Raw genomic sequence first — 24,704 nt, forward strand, 5'->3', positions numbered from 1 at the left:
ATTGATGATATCCAAAGAGGGCTCTGCTCTTTCCTTGTGCTACACAGTGGCTGTGAATTTAATGCACGTGTTCCAAATTCCCCATTATAACCCCATAGGTGTAATGCTAGTTGTTGTTTTTTTATCCCCTTATCATAGCTACACATTAAACTCTAAAGCAAAGTTGAATTATATACCAGGGGAAATCTTATTAAAGCCCCAGCAGTTTTACCACATTGGCCACAAACCCCAAGTTGCCTTCATTGCTATTATCAACTAGTTATCAACACAATTATTACAGTAAAAGGTAATACCGGTGAAATATGTTGTCATGTATGCCAAGGCTTTCAACAAATCAGCATTCAAGTGTTCTAACCACCCAGCTCATAATATATGGGAAAAAAGCTCTCATAGAATGCTATTATTAAAATACTTCATCTAAAATATTCCTCAGACGCACATAGCCAGCCGGGGTAGAATGATTAGAATGATTCACAAAGCTGCTCCATCATGTTTTCTCAAACCCTTACTGTGCCACTGAGATTGTAATGGTAACAAGCATCCATCCATACCTAAACAGTAACAACAACCACAACATTTTGGAACGCCCTCACCACGGTGTGGTTGCCAGGGTGATGGTGTTTTAATCCATTTCATAGATTTTCTCTGTAATTAAAGGTGGATTTAGTTGGACGAACTATGTTACACATGCTCGCACACATTCTCACTTGGCCTTTTGCTTAAGTCATTGTATCTACATTCATGAATGGATTATACATTTGACCAGCGTTGGGAATATGCTTTTAAAGTACCTAGCTACCAACTTAAAAGTACTTTCATACATCTAAATGGTTCAAGAATTTGGAATTTCATTGCTTACTAAGGTATGATAGTGATGCTGTGCAAAAATTATGCACATAAAGAACATCATGAACATTTAACCCAAAATGAGGTTTAAAAAAATTAGGTGCCTGACTGCCTTGTTAAGTATAGTAACAAGTAACTGCTAAAAACACTATTTGGATTTTAATTTAGTACCATCAACCTACTTCAAAAATGTTAATAGAGGACTTGAAGTTCCTGTACTGTATGCCTTAAAATTATTCTATTTCATTTCCCAGCATCCCTTGCCTTTGGAGTGAATTCTAGTTGCCATCCATTAGCAATGTGCAGTTTGCAAACTATTGCTTCTTTTTGAATGACTCTTTTCACTGACTCTAGAGTCATGATAAATCGTTTTGAGTGACTCATTTAATTGAATTGTTGGTTTGAACGGCTGGGAGCAATGGGTTTTACAGCTGAATTGCTGCCAAAAGTTCATTTGCTGTCCTCTGGCTAATGTTCCCCCAACTAAGAGTTGTATTTTTTCACATGCACAGAGACATTTTTTTTTTAACTGCAAGCAGTCTTAGAGAAAAAAAACTGATATGTTTCGAACTCTGGGATGGTTGGCTTGGTAAATTAGGGCCACAGCACGGTGAAAGAAATTGTTTAGATGGCAGGATTTTTTTTGTCACGATTGACCTGTACTATCCACATGCCCTTTACCTGACACAGGGTGACCAGGATGGGAGGGGTCAGCAATAATCTCGACTGTATGCTTCCCTGCCCTAGAGTCATGTAGAACTTTAAAAGAGGGAGGGTGGCAGCCTATGACTATGCTTGGCTGTTAACCCATGCAGCAGGCACAAGCAGAACCAGATGGTCGAGGAGGAGCCGGGTAAGGCTTGACAGGTTAGGGTTGGTTTTAATGCAAACTACTGTTGCTGCAATTCACCTAGCTTCCACATAGAGAATATATTCAACATAGTGATCCATTAATGCTGCTTATAGTGGTCACTGGTGTCATAGACTGCTCACCAGGAAAAACATGGTACACACTGGTCCATGTTTGGAAAACAATGCAAAGGTTCAAGCAAAACCATCACATACAGTGGCGAGAACAAGTATTTGATACACTACCAAGTTTACAGGTTTTCCTACTTACAAAGCATGTAGAGGTCTGTAATTTTTATCATAGGTACTCTTCAACTGTGAGTGACATAAACTAAAACAAAAATCCACAAAATCACATTGAATCATTTTTTTATGTAATTAATTTGCATTTTATTGCATGACCTATCATATCAGAAAAGCAGAACTTAATTTGTTACAGAAACCTTTGTTTGCAATTACAGAGATCATAAGGTTCCTGTATTTCTTGACCAGGTTTGCACACACTGCAGCAGGGATTTTGGCCCACTCCTCCATACAGACCTTCTCCAGATCCTTCAGGATTCGGGGCTGTCACTGGGCAATATGGAATTCCAGCTCCCTCCAAAGATTTTCTATTGAGATGCTTCTTACAGAGCCACTCCTTAGTTGCCCTGGCTGTGTGTTTCAGGTCGGTGTCATGCTGGAAGACCCAGCCACGACCCATCTTCAATGCTCTTACTGAGGGAAGGAGGTTGTTGGCCAAGATCTCACGATACATGGCCCCATCCATCCTCCACTCAATATGGTGCAGTCGTCCTTTGCAGAAAAGCATCCCCAAAGAATGATGTTTCCACCTCCATGCTTCATGGTTGGGATGGTGTTCTTGGGGTTGTATTCATCCTCCTTCTTCCTCCAAACACGGCAAGTGGAGTTTAGACCAAAAAGCTCTATTTTTGTCTCATCAGACCACATGACTTTCTCCAATTCCTCCTCTGGATCATTCAGATGGTCATTGGTAAACTTCAGACGGGCATGGACATGCGCTGGCTTGAGCAGGGGGACCTTGCATGCGCTGTAGGATTTTAATCCATGACGGCGTAGTGTGTTACTAATGGTTTTCTTTAAAACTGTGGTCCCAGCTCTCTTCAGGTCATTGACCAGGTCTTGTCGTGTAGTTCTGGGCTGATCCCTCACCTTCCTTCCTTCATGATCATTGATGCCCCATGAGGTGAGATCTTGCATAGAGCCCCAGACTGAGGGAGATTTACAGTCATATTGAACTTCTTCCATTTTCTAATAATTGCGCCAACAGTTGTTACCTTCTCAACAAGCTACTTGCCTACTGTCCTTTAGCCCATCCCAGCCTTGTGCAGGTCTACAATTGTATCTCTGATGTCCTTACACAGCTCTTTGGTCTTGGCCATTGTGGAGAGGTTGGAGTCTGTTTGATTGAGTGTGTGGACAGGTGTCTTTTATACAGGTAACAAGTTCAAACAGGTGCAGTTAATACAGGTAATGAGTGGAGAACAGGAGGGCTTCTTAAAGAAAAACTGACAGCTCTGTGAAAGCCGGAATTCTTACTGGTTGGTAGGTGATCAAATACTAATGTCATGCAATAAAATGCAAATTAATTATTTCAAAATCATACAATCTGATTTTCTGGATTTTTGTTTTAGATTCTGTCTCTCACAGTTGAAGTGTACCTATGATAAAAATTACAGACCTCTACATGCTTTGTAAGTCGGACAACATGCAAAATCGGCATTGTATCAAATACTTGTTCTCCCCACTGTACAGTTAGTTCCTGAAATAATTGGACACCACTTTGTTATTTTGGCTGTTCGCCAAAATATATTCAAGTTAAGTAATTAATATGAGCTTAAAGTGCAATCTCTCAGGGTATTCACATCAAAATTGAAGGAAGGGTTTATGAATGACATCTCTTTAATATGTAACCCCATCTTTATCAAGGGACCAAAAGTAATTGGACAATTGACTCAAAGGCTGTTTCATGGAAGATGTTATTCTTTTCATTATTTCTCCATCAATTAAGCGGTAAAAGGTCTGTAGTTGATTCCAGGTGTGGCATTTGCATTTGGAAGCTGTTGCTGTGAATCCACAACATGTGGTCAAAGTTGTTCTCAATGCAATTGAAACAGGCCATCCTTAGACTGCAAAAAAAATCCATGTAGGAACATCAGGAGTGGCCAAATCAACAGTTTGGTACATTCTGAGAAAAAAATTACACACTGGTGAGCTTTGCAACATAATGGCATGGACGTCAACGGAAGACAACAGTGGTGGATGATCATATCCATGGTAAAACAAAATCCCTTCACAACATCCAGCCAAGTGAAGAACAGTGTCCAGGAGGTAGACATATCATTATCCAAGTCTACCATAAAGAGAAGACTTTACGAGTGCAAATACAGAGGATTCACCACAAGGTGCAAACCATTCATAAGCCTCGAGAATAGAAAGGCCAGAATAGACGTTTGCCAAAAAAAACATCTAAAAAGCAACCGCAGTTCTGGAACAGCATTCTTTGGGCATATGAAACTAATATAAACCTGTACCAGAATGATGGGAAGAAAAAAGTATGGAGAAGGCTTGGAACGGCTCATGACCAGAAGCATACCACATTATGATGGCATGAGCATGCATGGCTTCCAATGGCAATGGGTCACTAGTGTTTAGTGATGATGTGACAGAAGACAGAAGCAGCCAGATTAATTCTGAAGGGTGTAGTGATATATTGTCTGCTGAGATTCAGCCAAATTCAGTTGAATGGATGGCGCTTCACTTTACAGATGTACAATGACCCAAAACATGCTGGACTGCGCAAGCAACTCAGGAGTTATTTAAGGCAAAGAAGTGGAATATTCTGCAATGGCTGAGTCAATCACCCAATCTCAACCCGATCGAGCATGTATTTCACTTGCTGAAGACAAAACTTAAGGCAGAAAGACTCACGAACAAACAACTGAAGACAGCTGCAGTAAAGCCTGGCAAAGCATCACAATGGAGGAAACCCAGCGTTTGGTGATGTCCATGCATTCCAGACTTCAAGCAGTCATTGCCTGCAGGGATTCTTGACAAAGTATTGAAAATGAACATTTTATTTATGATTCTGTTAATTTGTCCAATTACATTTTAGCCCCTGAAATAAGGGGACTGTGCATGAAAATGGTTTCAATTCCTAAACGTTTCATAAGATTTTTTTAATTAAAGCTAAAAGTCTGCACATCAATTGCATCTCGGTTGTTTCATTTGAAATCCATTGTGGTGGTGTACAGAGCCAAAATAATGAAAATTGTGTCAGTGTCCAAATATTTCTGGACCTAACTGTATGCTGGTCTATGCTATTTTGTTATGTTTGTAACAGTTACTTATTGTTGACTAAGCAACAAACAAGTCAATTCAACCCAGCCAGTGGGAGGTTTTAGCAAGATATAGAGTGACTCCCCTTGGATTTCTGCACATTGTATTATATTACATCGTGAAATCAAAATTGATTTAATTCTTTGCCACTGATCATCACGAAAAAGTCCATAATATCAGAGTGAAAATAAAATCTGCGGGTTCTAAATTGCTTACAAAAACAGAACCAAAAAGAATCACTTTGCTATCACTCATCTGAATGAGCTGGGGTGTATTGTCTTTAGACACAATTGTGTGCAAATAAAGGTGTTTCACATGATTTCAGGTTAAATACACCTCTCTTTGGGAGGTCCCAAAGTTGGTTAGAACAATTCCAGCAGAACTACATCATGAAGACAAAGAAACATTTAAAGCAAATCCAGAAGGTGTAGGATTTAATAACATTTTCAATGTGTTGAATATAACCCAGAGCACAATAAAGTCCATTATTAAGAAATGGAGAGAATATGTCACACGTGATTCTGCCTAGGACAGGATGTCTTCCAAGAATTATTATCATGGCAGTAATGTTAAGTCATCAGCTTCTGGCAGCATTCCTGAGGAATCTTCGCCCACTCCTCATGAGCCATGGCCTCCAGTTCAGTAATATTCTTGGGTTTGCGTGCTGCATCTGTCTTCTTCAAAACTCACCAGAGATTTTCTATGGGGTTCAAATCAGGTGACCATGATGGCCACTATAGAATCTTCCAGGATTACATCTACAACCAAGCCTCAGGTATACTTGGTCTCATTGTCCTGTTGACATAATCTTTGGGAATTAATACAGTTTTGAGAGTTTATGATTTTTTTAAATGAAGTCTCTCCTGGCTCCAATGAAAGTGAACAGGGCAACGGTTATAGTGTGCAAAATGATATGACACATTCGGTTTTCCAAAACGGAAAGGCCAGGGTATATTTATATAGGTCTCCGTATGTTCTCCGGAAACAATTTGTTTGACTTTGTTTAAGGAACAAAATAAAATGAGTTATACTAATATGACTATCACAAATCCAAGTAAAAATTAAGAAATATATACATGAGATCATGAAGTGCATACAGTATATGTAGCAAAATGGAGTTCTCTCTTTTCTCATGGATTGTGATCTGATCCAAAAGGAGAGTGATTAAAATAAGCCTAACTCCTTAAACCCTCCATTACTCAAAAATCTCTGTTCCAAATAGAGAATGATAGAAAAAGAGAGAGGTGCTGTTGAATTCCTAATGGAAAACTCATGTTTGCCTTGCCAATGGTAGCATTTTTCTATGTTTATTAAGGTAAGGCATTTCATTCCATTCTGACCCAATTGTCGGCTTTACTTTAGTATTGCGTTCATTCATTGTCAAAGCAAGGTCTTAATATTCAATGTCACAATTTATGTTTGTGTTAAACTGTTGAAGGAACTGGATTTTGACCCTTTTAAGATTAATTCCAGATAGTCAATTAATTAATGTAACCAGTGTATTTAATATATAAAGAGAGTATTACAATTACAGTACAAGTATCAAAGATAGAATGTTCTCCGGAGATTGAAGATGCAGGCAGGAGTAAGGAAAATGCAAGAGAGCTTCCCCAAACTCCACTCTGGTTTATATAACATTTGATACTAACATGAAAATGCCAAGACTAATACTCCAGAATAGATCCCCTTATCATCTAGGGACACATTCCAATCTATGCCTCCTGACACCATTTTGTAAAACAGAGTGATCTACTCATGGGTTCAGCATAGGGGGATTAAGGCATGACCCTTGGTTTAGTAGTCAGACCAGAGAGAAACATTGTAACATAAACATTCTGATAAAAGAACATGACCAGACACAGAGCATAGGCTAGGAAAAGACAATTGAGGACAATTATGAATGGCTTATACTAAATAATGCAGAATCATCGAATATGTAAATAAAGATAGAATTGTAATTTTTCCTTCACTGTTTAATGTAAAAAAAGCATGTTAAACTCTGCCATGCAAAAAAGAAACCATATATAAACAAGATCCAGAAATGCCGCCATCTTCTCTGGGCCCAAATCTCATTTAAAATGGACTGAGGAGTAGTGGAAAATCAATCAATCAATCAAATGTATTTATAAAGCCCTTTTTACAACAGCAGTTGTCACAAAGTGCTTTACAGAGACACCCGGCCTTAAACCCCAAGGAGCAAACAACAGTAGTGTTGAATTTCAGTGGCTAGGAAAAACTCCCTAAGGTCGAATTTTAGGAAGAAACCTAGAGAGGACCCAGGCTCAGAGGGGTGACCAGTCCTCTTCTGGCTGTGCCGGGTGAGATATTAAGAGTCCAATTGGAATAATAAATACATTTCTCTGGGCTAAATCCAGAGTCTATTTGAGTTTAGACTAGGTCAGAAGTATGACCAGGTGGACAAGGACAGGGACAGCAACGGGCCCCCCAAACCAGGTAATCCGCAGGTGTGGACCAGGACCTCATCTCCTTCTAAAATTTAAAACTGGAGAAACTGAGAAAAGTTAGTAGTACATCCCTCATATCCCCCAGCACAATAATATAGCAGCGTAACACCTTGGAACTGAGACGGGGGGGTCCGGTGACACTGTGGCCCTACCCGGGGGAGGAAAACTGTCCTGTGGTCTGACTGAATTTATTTTTGGGGGAATTATGGCTCTGTGTCCTCTGGACTAAAGGGGAGAGGGACTATCTGTCTTCTTATCAGTGCACAGTTCAAAAACCAGCATCTGTGATAGTATGGGGGTGCATTAGTGCACATGGCATGGGTGAGTTGCACATCTGTCTAGGCACCAGTAATGCTGAACTATATATACAGGTTTTGGAGCAATATATGCTGCCCTACAGACAAGGTATTTTTCAGGGAAGGCCTTGCTTATTTCAGCAAGACAATGCCAAACCACATTCTGCATGTATTACATCAGCATGGCTCCATAGTAAAGGAGTCTGGGTGCTAAACTGGCCTGCCTGCAGTTCAGACCTTTTCAAAACATTTGGCACATTATGAAATGAAAAATACAACAAAGGAGACCCCAAACTATTGAGCAGCTGCAATCCAATATCAAGCAAGAATGGGAATGTTTCACTTTCAAAACTACAGCGATTGGTCTTCTCAGTCTTAAAACGCTGTTTAATTAAGACATGATGCAACACAGTGGTAAACATGGCCCTGTCCCATCTTTTGTGTTTTGTTGCTGGCATCAAATTCAAAATTGGCATGTATTTTACCAACAACAATAAAATGTATCTGTTTCAATATTTGATATGTTTTCTGTGTGCTATTTACAATATATAGGGATAAATGATTTGCGCATCATTGCATTCTGCATTTATTTGCATTTTACAATGTCCCAACTTTTTGTTGTACAGTTTAAAGGCTTTTGAATTCTGTGCATCTTCAATGAGTGCTATCCTTTTTTTATGTTATTGTGTGTAATTCATACAGTGTTATGAAATGTTTATGTTTTTGAAAGTCAATTTGATCCAACAGGCTTAGATGGGAAAAACACTGATGAGCCAAAACATTATGACCACACACAGGTAAAGTTAGTAAAGTAATCTTCTAAGAAGGGCACATGTCAAGGTCTGGGTAGATTAGAAGATAAGCAAACAGTCAGTTCTCGTAGTCAACATATTGGATGCAAGAGAAACAAGCAGGAGTAAAGACCTGAGCGACTTTGACAAGGGCCAAATTGTTATGGCCAGACGACTGGGTCAGAGTATCTCTGAAAGGGCAAGGCTTGTGTTGTGCTCCTGTTCTGCAGTGGTGAGTACCTACCAAATGGTCAGAGAAGGGACTAACCACAAACTGACAACATGGTGTTTTGCACCCAAGGCTCATCGATGCGTGAGAGTAACGAAGGCTATCCCTTCTGGTCCGAACCAACAGAAGGTCACCTGTGGCAAAATTCAAAAAATGTTATGTGTCACAACCAGTGTAGGAATTTCACAACGGTCATGGCTGTTGTTGCCCTTCGCTTTCGCTGTGATGCCCCGAAAATCTTTGTACGTCCTACGGCGAACCGTGCCCCGGCTACTGTCGAAATGTCACGGTCAGCAGTTTGTTCGTATGTTTGTTTGAAGTTTGCAACTGAGAACCGCCACAAGAACAGAGTGCATGCAGTAAGCAAGCTAGCTATCGATTGATAGCTGACTTATTTAGTACTTAGCTGAATCAAACCACTCTGTTTTGGAAGGTGTGTTCATGAGCAACTGGGAGGTGGGAAAGTTCTGACCTCTGAGTGGGAGAATACACCTGAATGCTTTTTGAAATCTTTGTCGCTAGATTTAGCAACTTTTCAGACCCCCCTTAGCGACTTCTTTTCAAAAAAGCGACTAGCGACAAATCTAGTGACTTTTTGTGGTGTGTTGAAGTCTAACACTTCCCCGAGTTGGTTTATTGGAAAGGAGAATAACACACCAGGAGTTAGGTCAATTACCGCATATTCCGTTTATTACAAAAGCTTTTGGAGACAAGTGTCGCCGCACAATGTCTGAAATTCAACAGTCACATCAGCATTATTTATACTTCAAACACGCCTAAAAAGTGGGGGGTTGAGTATGCCAAGCATGTGGGCCATTGGTCCAATTTATGTTCTATACCTTATATGTGTAAATGCAGCACAAGCGTCATCTTTGCACTTTGGTTTCTGTCTTGTCTATTCTTAATTCAGCCCTGTCCAGAATGTGTGTGCGTTGTTAATCTGTTTCCTGTTTGTCAAAGACAGACATGCTAAATCTTTCTCTGCCCAGCAATGGCCTAAATAAGATTTCCTGTTCTCCAACTTTCAGTTTCAGCTCATGCTACAGTTAATATTTTGCTTCATTGCTCACAACAGTTCAACAGCTTATTCATTCAGTGTATCCACAGGTGTTATTGGAGACTTGTTCTTTATCTTCTCAACGAGCAGCGGGTGCCGCCGTGGGCCCCTCCCCCATCTGAAAGCACTCACACGCAGCAAAGTCCTCGCACAGCAGGTCCTCCGAGCTGCAGTCAGAGCAGGAGATGTTAACTCCTCCGCGTCCAGACTGAAAATGAATCGCGCATGCGCTCCGCCAGAGTGTCTCTTTTGGGTAACTTTAGCCGGTCCCAAGCCCGGATAAAGTAATAGGGTTGGTTTAAAAAAAAAAAAAAAAGAATCGACAGAAGAAAGTTAATTTGTAGTTCTAAACATATTTTGGGGTGTTTTTACTCACTATTTGTCTCTCCTACGACGTTATTCTTCTCCTACAGGCAGCGTCCATCACGTGCAGTTCTCTTAATCCATGACTATGATGATATCTCCCTTTGTGTGTTGCTCTAAATGTTAATTTTCTTTCTAGCCTTTTGATTTTGACTTAAATAGTGCCCCCTTTTTTGATTTGTTCTTAGTTTTTTTGCTCAGGTGATTATTTCTTGTACATGGACAACATTTTTAAACACGCATGTATATTATTTTTCCCAACGAGAGTTTTGTATGTTAAAAAAGAGATAAATCCATTCATGATGCTGATGGGAAATTATGCAAATTAGGCGATGACGTCATTTAGTGACTTATAGCGACTTTTAGGACAGTCAATAGCAACTTTCCTTTCTGAGGAGTTGGCAACACTGAATCTCTTGGAAGTAACTTTAGGTTTGACATCACTCGACATGGCAACGGTAAAAACAAATTACTGGCTCCGCGCACAAATAAGTCACTATATTTGTTTATTTAGGTCGTATTCATTAGCTCAAATGGTTGTGATGTTACAGGATACTTAGCGGTTCACTTTTGGGTAACAGATAATGTTATCCTTGACTAGCTAGCCTTAACGTTACTTAACTGTCAATACCGTAGCCTGTTTGTTGTCATGTGAACGCTCCCTAGTAAACCTACTGAAATGAAACCGATTCCATAATCTATAAACATTATGAGGGAGTAGATGTAAGGATTAAAACATGATAATTAAACTTTTAATGTGGAAAAAACATATCAGTTATAATAAGTTATCATTCAAAATATGATATTAAAAAGTGAATGATGTATTTGTTTTTATGGCATGCATGTTTTTTTCTTAGCAACATTTCAAGTTGTTAATTTGTAAGCTCCAAATCCTCTTATTTCACTTAATGGCATTTGTACCCTGGTATGTGGCCTTTGTGCCCTAAACCTTTTTGTGATACCGAAGGCCAAATTACCTTGCACCTAAAATGACAAAATCACCTACAATGGACATGCGAGTTTCGGAACTAGACCTTGTAGCACTGAAAGGTCGTCTGGTCCGATGAGTCCCGTTTTCTTTTACATCACATACATCAGTGTGCGCTGTTTACCTGGGGAAGTGATGACACCAGGATGCACTGTGGGATGCACCAGGCATTCATATAGACACCAATTTGATACGTGCCACCTACCTGAACATCATTCCAGACCAGGGACACCCCTTCATGGCAATGGTATTCCTTCATTGGCAGTGGCCTCTATCAGCAGGAGAATGTTCACACATTGTTCGGGAATTATTTGAGGAAAATGAAGAGTTCAAGGTGTTGCCCAATAAATCCGATTAAGCATCTGTGAGATTTGCTGGACCTACAAGTTTGATCCACGGTGGCTCCACGTTTCAATGTTGAGACTTGAAGGTTCTGCTGCTGATGTCATGGTGCCAGGCACCACAGGACACCTTCAGGGGTCTTGTACATTCCATGCCTCGGCAGGTCAGTGCTGTTTTGGTGAATTTAATTTGGGAAGATCTGGAATGAGATTAGTCCTGATCAAAGTATTCAGGTAGGTGTTCTCACTTTTTCAGTAGCGCACATCAACTTACATTACGCAGTCACATAGCCAAAGCAATTAGCTACACTTTAGAAGTGAATATACCCCATTCAACTTTTTCATTTGGTTGTCACGTTTTGATAGCGACAAATCTGGTCTCAATTTACAAAAAAACTGAAATTCTCGCATCTGACCAAAAATTTCAGTGATTCCACTTAATTTAACTGACACAAGCGATATACTGTGCATGACATTAAGTTCAGTACAAAGAAGCTTTTTACATCGCTGCTTAACCAATTCAAACACAATTAGTGAATAATCTCTGTAGTTGGAGGCAGCAAACAATGTCTTAAAATGTAAAACCTGATACCTAATAATTTGATTCCCAAGCAAGCATCTTATTGGTGTATTATATGAACATTTTCTTGAACTGCATTATTCAGTTCTACTATTCTCCTTCTGTTATGGAATGTCAAATATTGACTATTTCTAAAACTTGATAAAAGTCGGTCTGTACAGGTGCTGGTCATAAAATTTGAATATCATCAAAAAGTTGATTTATTTCAGTAATTCTATTCAAAAAGTGGAACTTGTATAATTTATACAACTTTTTGATGATATTCTAATTGTATGACCAGCACCTGTATATTGCTGTATTTGAGGGATTTTCAAACATAATTATTGTCTTTACTTCATATCTGTAGAGTAGCTAAAATGCTGTTAGAGGCAGTGATGTATTTTAAAGAAAAGCCTGATTATATACTGTAAATTAGTAATGAGTAATGAAAAACATTACATTTAATGTTGGCCTGGATTAAACACAATATGCTGCAATCAAATCAAAAGCTATTTCTATTTTCTTGTTTGTACGGCACACCTAAAGGCCTAAATAATGCTCAGATAGACACTACTGCCTATTAGCTACTGTCTGAAACTATACCTTGAGTAGGGACAGCCTCAGTGTTCCTTCTAATTGCCTGCCAGATGTTTCACAGAATTTTCACAACTTTAACGTTTCCTCTCAGGAAACCAGACATTTCCACCCCCCCCCCCCCCCCCCCCCCCCCCCAAATAGTGGAAATGCTTTTAAGGGTTTGGATTGTAGGAACTTAGAATCAGGGGTTTGGGGTTAAGGTTAGAGGTTACGGATCTTTTTCTTATGGGAGTAATTGCGTTGGTCCTCACAAAGATAGTTAATAAATAGGTGTGTGTGGGGGGGTATGCACTCCCGCTTAAATGAGGTGAATTCTATGTAGTAGTTCACAACTCTTCTACCTTTCTATGCTTCCAGAGTTCATCACCTCAGCCATGCAACAGTATAGCCCATGTTCCTGGAATAGCTAGTGGGGCGTCCAGTTAAGACTGCCTCATACTGTGAGGCAAGAAGAAAAGAGCCAATTAAAAGGCAAATTGGATGGGCAGTCTCTCTAATCAGCGTAACTCTTTCATGTTACTGCTGAGTAAAGAGAGGCTTTAACAACCTCAGTGTGACGTCTTTATAGATGGTCAAGGTGATGAAAGGAAAGTGCTGTAGTTTTCCTCCCAAATGGCACCCTCTTCCGTACCTAGGGCATAACAGGGTCCATAGGGATCTTTTCAAGAGCAGGGCACTATGTAGGGAAAGGGGCGCCATTTTGGAAGACCGAGGTATGTCCTCCAAATCCGGCCAAGCTGTTCTGCTTCTTATTACAATTCTCTTTCAACCAGGAAGTAGTTACCAGATCATAAGTGCTAAGAGGAGAGTGAATTATTCGGTCAACAAACACAGTTTATCTCATAGGCTTCTGATCCAACACACAAGGAATTGTTTGAAAAGGAATTGTTCGACATTCACCCAGGGTGGGGCAGAAATAATTCTCAGCACCTTCTGGGGGATCCCTAGGCAAGGGTCATTTTTGTAGCATTATAAAGGCTGTTTTTTTCAGATGATTAGGGAAAAACGACAGGCAGAAGACGTAACTAAAATACATCATTTGAATTAAACATGAAATATACTGTTATAACTTCTGCAGTTCTGGCCTTGTTAAGCGCTGAGCCGTGCACTAAACAAGCCATACATTCAATACTGACTACAAAAGCCATCTCATATCTCAATAAGCCAGAACCCCGCTGAAATATTCTTTCACAAATAAAGTTCTGCAAAGAATTCGGATACGCTTTGACAAAGAATTGTAATAAAAGTTTTTTATAAAAGAAAACTCCCCGATTATCAAAGCCGTTCTTTATCAATTATTCTTTTACCCGACTGAGATATTCTCATTCTTTCTCTATTTTATCACCCTGTTCTTCTTTCAGTTGATAATTAGACCGTGCCGGGCTAATGCGAGCCGTCGTCTCTGCCACCTCCTTCTCACTACCCACCTTGTCCCAAACCCCCCCCCCCCCCCCCCCCCCCCCCCCCCCCCCCCCCCACCTCTCCTCGCTTGCCAATTGTTCCACGCCCTCTCGCTGGTGCTTGTTGACATTTGTTGACGATTGATGTGTCAGCGGGGCTGGAGAAATTGACCGTAGGGCTACACACAAACACCCCATCCCAGCCACATGGTGCAGTCGATTTAATGGGTCCACATGGTAAAGACTCCTGGACCTTAGACCAGAGGGCTGTTGCTGGCGGCACCCCAGCCTTCTGACTTTGCCACACGCTGGGAAGCAAAGGGTTACGTGTGTGGGGGGGTGTTAATATGCTAACACGCTAATGCCACTCCACCAACAGCTTCACTCCCAATTGGTTCAGATGTGGCTGGAAGGGTTCAGTTTGTGGAGAAGCAGAGGAATGGAAAACATTACCTCTGGGTTTCGAAGATTGACACAACCTTTGAGACAGTTTTTTTTTTTTTTTTACTGTCATTGTAGCTAAAGGGTCGAAGTTCTATAAGCCTGTCTCTTTTTGCCAAATAATAATTTTCTTGGCAAACACTGTGGATTTGATCCCTATTGCTGTTTGTTTGTTTTTTGGATAAAATGTTGAAAGGAAACAGAGGTTGAGCATAGGAATCAGCCCCTGTGTTCAGTTACTTCATAAAAAAGTAAGCTGCATAGTGATGGACATTGTTCCAGCTGTACGCTTTTGTGAGCTGTTTGTTTCCGGGTTTTATCACGCGGTTTTCTCTCTCCACCAGGAAATCCAAGAAATGCTTCCAGGGCTGAGCCAGAGAGAATCCTGGGAGGATCTGGGAAGCGGAGAAGCAGATGAAGGCAGCGCAGACTGTGACGACGAGGACGGATGTCAAGGATCAGGAACGGGGGCCATTGCCTGTGAGTCATGTTAACACACACAAAATTACACAGGCACCATTAGGTGTGGGTGTCAATCTCACTGTTGTTCTAGTAGTTCCAGTTAGCCTATTACTCCGGAACAAATTGCAGGCCTGCGCTGTTTTGGCTAGGTGAAAGCTGTTTTACTACAGCTCTGCCAAACCGTCTCTGCACCACAATCTCTGTAGCCATTTGAACAACCTATAATGAGTTCCAAACTTAAGCACACAGGCAGTACTGACTTAGTGTTTAAGGTGAGTTCTCCGTTCTTGCTCTGAATGGCAGCAGCTGTTGCTAACGCTAGCATGGTCAAGCATCGCTCTGGAGACTTGGGTGGGCATTTATTGCAAGGATGGGTGGATGCGATGAAGGGAGGGGCAGAGGGGTAAAAAAACATCTAAGAAGAATAACGGTGCATCTGCTTCACCTGGCAACCCTGCTACTTCCTGTCCAGTCATTGGTCACTCTCTTCTTTTCCCTCTCCCTTTTGTTCCTTTTTTCTCTCCCCTTTTCTCCCTAGACTCCCTTTCTGTCATCCTTAAATTTTTTCTCTCCATCTCATTCCCTCTCTTCCTTTCCACACCTGACCTTTCTTCTCTCCCTCCTGACCTTTCTTCTCTCCCTCTTCTCTCTCTCTCTCTCTCCCACCCTCTCTCTGTCAGTGCCAACAGATGATCACTGCTGCTGCAGAGCTTAACTTTAAATCTCTGAACCTGTGGAATTTGAAGGAACAAAGGGTTCTCAAACTGCCCTCTGACTTTCACTGTTACGGTTTAGACAGTAGTCTCACTAATACACACACACACACACACCCACACACACATTCATACATACACGCACAGATTCATATACACACCCAGCCTTTGGCATGCCAGGGGAAGCACCGAGGAGCTTGCAGTTGTTACTATTGATAGAAAAGATTTATAGATTAATTTTCTCATTGGTAGCCTAGTCATCTACAGCTGACTCATCTTCACCCAACCTATCCACCTCTATTATACATTGTGATTTTCTGTTTATTCTATTCTAACTGTCCTTAACTATCCCAAGTGTGAAAGGATGTGATTTGTGGAGTGGGAGAGTGGAGGTCAGATCTGCCTTGACATCGATGGTCTGTTTTCTGCCGGGTGCATGGTTGCTATGTATTGAGTTTGAATTTCTATGTGCGTACGTGTCTGTGACATTATATTGATGAGCTAGTGTGTTGACAAGGCCACTAGACCTGCCTCTTGGGCACTGGTGATTTACAGGGTTGACTCCTGACCCTGAAACTATTAATTCATTTATTCCACACATGCACACACACACACCAACACACACACACACTTACAAACAGCTATGCTGTGTGATCAGACTGATTATGGGGTCTATGCATGGTTCTGCTGAAAGGTATTTTACAGATGTTAAAGGGGTATTTTGGAGAATGATTACATTGTAATATAAGAAAATGTCCATAATATACTGTATCTGCAATAATAGTGGAATTATAGTGTTTGACAACATTTTCTCACCAGAAATGATTGTGGGTGCCAACAAAATCGCATCCACAAATGCAGAATTTTAGTGGGTGAACAGAATTCCCACTGGCTACGGTCACCAACAATGCCTTACTCATGGAATCTTCAGTAAAACATCTATTTTCAGAACCTATGATAATGTTGGTTTTGTAGCATTAAATTAGGATTTTCTAATGTTTCATTTTGTAATTCATGACAGTCTGTTTGATTCAAATTCAAAATTGATTTAAAATGCTGTTAGTTACTTAAGGTTTGAGTATGCACGAACATCCCAAATGCATTATTATTATATTTTTTTATCTTTCACTTTATAACACAGTCAAATTAGCTAAACTTTAATGCATTTTGTTTATATGATACATTCAAAGCTGTAATCTGTATTTTCCTGTTAGTCTAAATTGGAGGGAGAATTGGCTTTCCCAAACTTTATATTTTACCACTGGTCTTCAATTAACTCTGCTGTTGGCTTGATATTGCCCCAGTGTTGTACCACAGGCTTCAGATGGATCATGAGAATTGCCATCCCTATTTGACTGACGAAGTGTTTATGTCCCCTATCCACTTAAAGAAGTAACTTTGTAGTGGTGATAACAATATTCACACCACAATTTACTTTTGGAAGCAAATTAAGCTGCTTTGACTATAGATATGTCCTATGTCCTAACCAAGATAATCTGGAGTCTTTTGGATCCTCTTGAAGGTCCAGGACGTCCGTATGGGCCAGAACCCACTACTGATCATTTGGCATTTTGTAGGCCCTGAACAGGTTGAAGAAGGTTTAACAACAACTCATAATACAACCCAAAAGTGACTACATATTTCCTCACAGAGACGCCACACACAGAAATACATACACAGCCAAATGTAAAGTAATGGCATTGGTATTTGGCCAGATCAATCCCTATTTGCTTTAAAGTGTAGCTCTTTATGTAATTGTCAATATGTCCTTGGCGTTTTGGCCCGAGCTCCATTTTCACATTGCTTAATGCCATTTAAGTCCAGTGATAGACCAGACAGTCTCTTTCCATTCACTCTAATGTGGTATGTTCTGACATTGCGTTAACATTTTGGTGCTTGGTCCCACAGTCTAACTTTCTGCCTTGCATGGTTAGATATTTCCCCTAAACATCATCCATAAATGACTAGTAGAGATTAGGGTTTTGAGATAAACAAATAAATTATGCGTAGCTTTTGGGTGGAATGGGCAATGCTCTGAAATACCCATCTACCATTCCTGTCCAGAGCTTGCTAGAAAACAAGTGCAGTAGCTGGTACTGAAGTCATTCTTCGACGTCCTGGGGACAAACGTCTAATATTGCCTTGGATCTAATTTTATTTCCCTGGTTTATACAGTAGGTTATTGCCCTTGGAGACACATTATGAATACCAGTGTTAATGTGCGGCAATGCCCACCCTCACATTCGGCCATTCTGTGAAGATAATCACTTTCTTAAATAGATCAACCAATTTGTCTAGGTTTGTTGCGAGTTCGAAAAGGAGAAAACATTTAAAGTAGAAATAAAAACATGTGTCAAATAAAGTGAGATGAAGGTTCTCCTTCCCCATCAGCAGTACGTCCAATCAGCCTCACAGCCGCAAACCACGTGTAACCACACCAGCCCAGAACCTCCACATCCAGCATCTTCACCTCCAAGATCGTCTGAGACCAGCCACCCGGACAGCTGCTGCAACAATCGGTTTGCATAACCAAAGAATTTCTGCACAAACTGTCAGAAACCGTCTCAGGGAAGCTCATCTGTATGCTCATCGTCCTCATCAGGGTCTCGACCTGACTGCAGTTCGTTGTCGTTACCGACTTGAGTGGGCAAATCCTCACATTCGATGGCGTCTGGCACTTTGGAGAGGTGTTCTCTTCACGGATGAGTCCCAGTTTTCACTGTACAGGGCAGATGACAGACAGCGTGTATGGCGTTGTGTGGGTGAGCGGTTTGCTGATGTCAATGTTGTGGATCGAGTGGCCCAAGGTTGGCGGAGGGGTTATGGTATGGGCGGGCGTGTGTTATGGACAGGTGCATTTTATTGACGGCATTTTGAATGATACTGTGACGAGATTCTGAGGCCCATTGTTGTGCCATTCATCCACGACCATCACCTCATGTTGCAGCATGATAATGCACAGCCCCATGTGGCAAGGATCTGTACACAAATCCTCGATGCTGAAAACATCTCAGTTCTTGCATGGCCAGCATACTCACCGGACATGTCACCCATTGAGCATGTTTGGGATGCTCTGGATTGGAGTATACGACAGCGTGTTCCAGGTCCTGCCAATATCCAGCAGTGAAAACTGCACATTTTAGAGTGGCCTTTTATTGTGGCCAGCCTAAGGCACACTTGTGCAATAATCATGCTGTCTAATCAGCATCTTAATATGCCCTACCTGTTAGGTGGATGGATTATTTCGGCAAGTGCTCACTAACACAGATTTTGAGAAAAATAGCCCTTTTGTGTGCATAGAGAAAGTCTTAGATCTTTGAGTTCAGCTCATGATAAATGGGGGCAAAAACAGTGTTGCGTTTATAATTTTGCTCAGTGTAGAAGACGCTCCCGAAAAGTAGAAAGTGGTACAGGGAGAGAGGGGGAGAGAGATGTAGAAATGGCGAGAGAGGGAGAAAAAGAGGGAGGGGGTGGGGAGAGGGAGACAGGGGGACAGGGAGGGGATAACAGTCCGTGAAAGGAAGATAGAGATGGACCAGTTCACACAGCAATTACTCCTCATCAGTCTATGTATTCTCCTTTGTCTCCAGTTCGCCCTAAAAGACTAGCAACGGAAACCAAGTAGAGCCTGCGGGCCCTATCTCCGCCACCGCCCCCCCAAATTCTAAGAAAACAGACCGTTGCTGTCACCCATTCTCCCTTCCCCCTCCTCACCCCCCGCCTCCCCCTTTTCTGAGAAGCACCCTCTCTCACCATTCTTTGTGCCTCGTTCACGGGCAACCTGAGTGGGAAAAATCTGAGTGGAGATCAGGGGTCTCCCGCTGGAAAGGCCAGGGGTATGGTAGCGGTGGAAAAAAGAAGGGCAACCACGTGGCCCAACCGTTTGCGCTTTTCACTGGGTCACCTAGCAACGGGCACTAAATGAGCGCTAGCGGGGCAACAACATGGCAGGGACCCGAGGTAAGGAATCGGTGGGAGTGAGGGAGAGGGTAAGAATTTCAAGGGGACATTTTGAGTAAATGGACTCAAGGGGACGACGTGTCCCGCCAGCCTACTTGTTTGCGTCAACGTGCAGGGGATTCCTCTGCAGGGTAGCTGGTTCTCTTGGTGAAGAGCTCCTCGTGGAGGTTGAAGTCGCTGAATTACACACTGTGGTTTTAACACATCCACTGTTTACTGTAGCTTTTAGAAACAAGCTCACGCACACGCACTGTGGTGTCTTTCCATATCAACAGGTGTGTGTGTGTGTTTTAGATACAGGGTCAAAGAAGTGCCTGACACTGCTTCTAGTATCTCACAATGTCATTCACAAAAAATTGTTGTTTGCTTACTACATATGCAAAAATAAACACTTACCGGTGGTGGCATTTGTTCGACCATTTGTCAACCTGGGCAATCTACAGAAATATCATGGGAAGTGCTAACCTGCCCTGGAACATGGCAGCCCATAGGGAGAAGGATCTGTGTGACTAAAGCTAACACAGAGACACACACCTTTCTTTATAAAAAAGGCATGAGAAAGCCATTCTTTGACAGGGTGTCTTGATTCAACAACCCACTCTATTTAATCGCTGCTCTTAAGGCCTTGGTAGATGGAGAGAGGGAGACTGTCAGTCGAAGAATCAACAAGAGCGTTTCATGTGAGTAAACTGTTATTAGCCTGTCATGGGCTCGATGAGGCCATATGCAGAAGGTTGATTGCTGAATTGGCTTTTCAGTGATCCTAGTAGTGGGACTGGATGACACTAGGCCTAGCAATGCTTTGCTTTTCTGAAGTGTTCTGAAAAAGCTAAAGCTGGAGGCGATTGAACAACATCAGTTGCACAGTGAACAGACGGACCGCGAGGTCCCACGAGGCTCAATAGTTTTAAAGGCGTGTAACGTTTTGATGTTGTGATTGATGTTATTGTACCGGTACCGGCTAAGATCACATCACACAGTCCAATACCACAGCAGTACTGTGTTGCTCAGTCCATAGAGCTTTACAACTGGCCGGACCGCCATTAATGAATTCATGACTGCAAGTCGTTTCGGATAAAAGCTCTGGCCGGACGGCGATGGATAATTGTCATATTAGTGCAACTGTCATTCACACAACACTGTAAATGGTCCCAGATCTGATCTCCTGATCCCCCGCAAGCAGTGGAGATCAAGTCTCCTGCCAGCCTGAGGCTGAGGACTTTGTTCCCTGGCCAGGCTTAATTGGCACATGAATTATGTATCAGAGTGAAGAGTGTTGTCCGCTGGCTCTGTAGGTGTGTGTGTGTGGGTGTATGTGTGTGTGTGTGTGTGTTGCATGCACATAGATTTCTTTGCATTTGCAGAATTGTGCAAGTTTGCGCATGCGTCTACCAGTTACTCAATAGATAGACCTTTAATTAAGTATCCAAAATGCCCTCTGTCCCTCTGGATTCTCTCTGACCTGCAGTCGATAAACACACACACACACACACCTCTCTCTCTTTCTACTCCACCCCTCCTAATAGCCTGCTAATAACGTGTGGCGATAGTGTCATTTTTGCTATGTTAAAAATACAAATCACTCTCATGTGAGTAAATGACGTTTATAAGGTGGCATTTCATGTAGTAAGAAGCAATGAATTTGCTGCGAGTACCAAGGAAATACTTTTTGAGTATGTTTGTTTCTGAGAAGCTTGATTTATATGTGACAGCAGAGTCCCGCTAGCCTGTGTGGTGGAACGCTTGAAAGAGAAGGAGCTAATGAACACTGACAGACAGTTATGCTAAGTCACGCTAGCCCCTGGAATTTGTGCGCGAAGTGGTCTCTCGTTTTCGAATTTGCATGTCTGTATCTGTATGCCACCGAAAGCCAGCACACCTCTCTGTCCCCCCTTCTGCCCTCCCTCCTCCCGCTTCTCCCTTTCGTCAGTTCATCATTTCCCCACCGTACATTCCAGTGGGGATTGGGAGACGAGCAGCAGAATCCCATTGTTATCCTTCCACTGTTCTCCTGCTCCTCAATAACCCAGGAATGTCCCGGCTTTATTTGCCCAGTGCCCAGTTACAGCAAGAATGCCGGTCTCTGCCAGCCTCTAAAATAACATTGGTTCCCTTTGATGGAAGTGGTAGAGTTTTTAGGGAACAGGTTGCCATTTGGATCACAGGCAATATGTTATGCCTTAGCGCGCAGGGAGAAGCTCCAGAAATCCCATGGGTGTAGCTCATCCTCCTACCCCACAAAGGGCAGCCTGAGCTGGTGAAGCGGCGAAGAGGAGCTCCAGAGTGACATTCCCTTTACCTACATTCAAATGAATACTCTGTGCTGTTAGATCATGTCAGTGATGATGTAACCGAGTAATATTTTTTGTGGACGGTAAAACAGTCCCATCCAAACACCGGCCGTCATGACTGTGTTCCCCAACATGCTCGTTTGCGGGAATTTTGTTGATCAGGGTTTTTCCCCAATGCACACTGGTTCATTAAACAAGGAACCAGGCAAACCTAGTTCTGCTGGCCCGCGATTAGAAGGGATGAATGTTGTTGCCCTGGCTGGATTTGATCTGCATTGTCCTATGTGTCAGACTGTCTTTAAACACTACGCTATCTAAACAGCGAGTGTTGTTGCACATGATTCATGTGTTGATATGGTGTCTGTTTACTTCTGCACCATATCTCTATTTATTTCAATTAGTTTGAACTCCAAGGATCTCAAAACTGGTTCCCTACATTAATTAACTTCCAAATCAACAACAGGTATAACAGGGTTGCTACACTACTGTACATTCAGCCCGTGAAATTATAAAGAGATTACTGTAGATGGCTAGATAATAGCTATACAGGTCCTATAATGAAAAAATCCAATTACCCCATGGCTGGTTCGTAAAAAAAAATGTGTTGTATAGCTAACCACTAAGTTATGTGAACTACGCTATGTCAAATCAAAATCAATTGAAATCGAGAGCAGTATGTGTGTTGTTAGTGCAATTCGTCAATCGCAATATAACCATAAACAGTTTTACTTTAGGCTTACTATAATCTCGCTACTGAAGCTTTTAGCCAGTGAAGTTTTAGTCTAACTATACAATACACATAATGAAAACAATGACTCCTATCACTCCATGGTTTATTTATTTAGAAAACAATGACAGTTGAACAGCCAATCACTAGGCTATGTAAATCGAATTCGAGAACAATATGTTCCTTGTACCACAGTTTTACCTTAGTCTTACTTTAACGTAGCTACTGAAGCCTGTAGCCCATGAGGTTTTAGTCTATCCTGAACCAAAGTTGTTTTGTTTGTGGCGATGATTGAATGCCTGTCGCCTACATGGCAGTCCGCGTCTCTAACCACTATGCTATTTAGCAATGAGTAGCCAGTCAGGCACTCACTCAGTAAGAGACATTTGCTCTTCTTGGCTGGCTACACGTACGCGGTCTTGCAAAAATCTAACAGTGAATTTTCTACAGAATCTTGCAATTAGGACGTGGTGCTTAGCAGGGTAACCTTCTCTAAAACAAGTTTCTGATTTTCATAGAGCTCGCAATTGTTTGACATCATACCGTGAGTGTTTAGAATAATTATTTCTCCTTATTGCAATTTTCAGCCAATTCCAGTATATTAAAGCATAGCCTACTGTGGGTGTTTTAGCATACTGTTTTATATGGTTTTCTATATTATTAATTCTTTATCAGTTTAGAGTAGCATCTTTTCATACTTAACTACAGTTAGAGTAAAACAGCATTGTAAAAAGCATCTGTTGCTACGCATTTCATAAACACTATTTTCTGCACATGTATTTGTTTTATTAATACAAACAAGCCAAAACACCCATATTAATATAAAATAAAGTTATTATATTGAATATTGGAATAGATTTTCTTATCCGTTTAACCGATTAATCACAATAATATTTGACAGAATAATGAATTATCAAAATAGTGTTGGTTGCAGCCCTAAAGTACACGCATCATGGAGGCTGTAACACCACCAAGCTAGCATGCTAACCGATAGTGACTGATATAAGTAGTGATGTAAAATCTGACTGCAGCAAGTGAGGGGCCAGTTAAAGTTTTCATGATATGAATAATCAAAGCAGGATTGGGACTGATAAACTTACGTTAAGTAATGGGATCAGCTTGCACTGACACTCAGTTAAAGGATTGATGACCAAAAATATCATAGAATGCAGTTTGCGTCATCGCATGTTAATAAAGATAAGGTTATTTACTTCAATACTCAAATATTACTTTACGACACTTGTTTATTTTATAATGTATTTTTTATGTAATGGAAAAGGAGCCAAATTCACTAACCATTTAAAAACCTTCAAAGTATACTAAACAATATATATAGATAAATGATTTGTTTACATAGTGGTTACACTTTCCCTTATTGTATAAGTCAGCGTCATTAACCGAGTGCTATACAGCAGATCCACTTTCTCAAGCCCTGAGACAGCTGGTCAGGAAAAAGCCAAATGGCTAATGAATGCAAACAATGATCTCTCCCCAAAACATAACCAACTCTTTCAGTTATAAATGACTGGCAAGGTGTCACGTCGTCTCAACAAAATTAGGAATGAGTTATTTATTTAAGTCTGTTTTTATTGACAACGGTCGTGGTTGTATGGGGCCTATTCCAAACTAGCTATATTATGTCTCGCATTAGAGCAACGGGACTCTGTTTAGTCGGTTGGCTTTATTTTAGTAGAACAACAACTATCATTATTTACAGGCTGGCTGCACTGATCCCTAATGTCTTTCCTACCAAGATGAGTGCATCCCTGCCTTTGACGCCGACTGGATATCCTTCTATATACTTGTAAAGCAAAGTGACAAGCAGCATCAATCTTGTACTTGCAACAATCGTTTAATTGTATTTGACCTAAACGAACATCATGGGAATTTGTAGTGAACCTATAGCATGGAGAAAGGAACTCTATGCTTATGGGACAGGTGACAGATTGTGTGTACAGGGAGCAACAAC

The 24,704-nt window shown here is 41.3% G+C and overlaps 1 protein-coding gene across 2 annotated transcripts in view; it reads left to right on the forward strand.

Moving 5' to 3' along the window:
* LOC105018053 (glypican-5) overlaps window positions 1–24,704 on the forward strand; it is a 179,959-nt gene that overhangs the window by 120,883 nt on the left and 34,372 nt on the right. For both annotated transcript variants that reach the window (XM_034291477.1, XM_034291478.1), the window contains one exon: window positions 14,927–15,062. In XM_034291477.1, the coding sequence (XP_034147368.1) occupies window positions 14,927–15,062 (136 nt within the window). The remainder of the gene's footprint in view (window positions 1–14,926; window positions 15,063–24,704) is intronic.

The sequence above is a fragment of the Esox lucius genome, chromosome 3 (genome assembly GCF_011004845.1).
Source record: "Esox lucius isolate fEsoLuc1 chromosome 3, fEsoLuc1.pri, whole genome shotgun sequence".
NCBI lineage: Eukaryota > Metazoa > Chordata > Actinopteri > Esociformes > Esocidae > Esox > Esox lucius.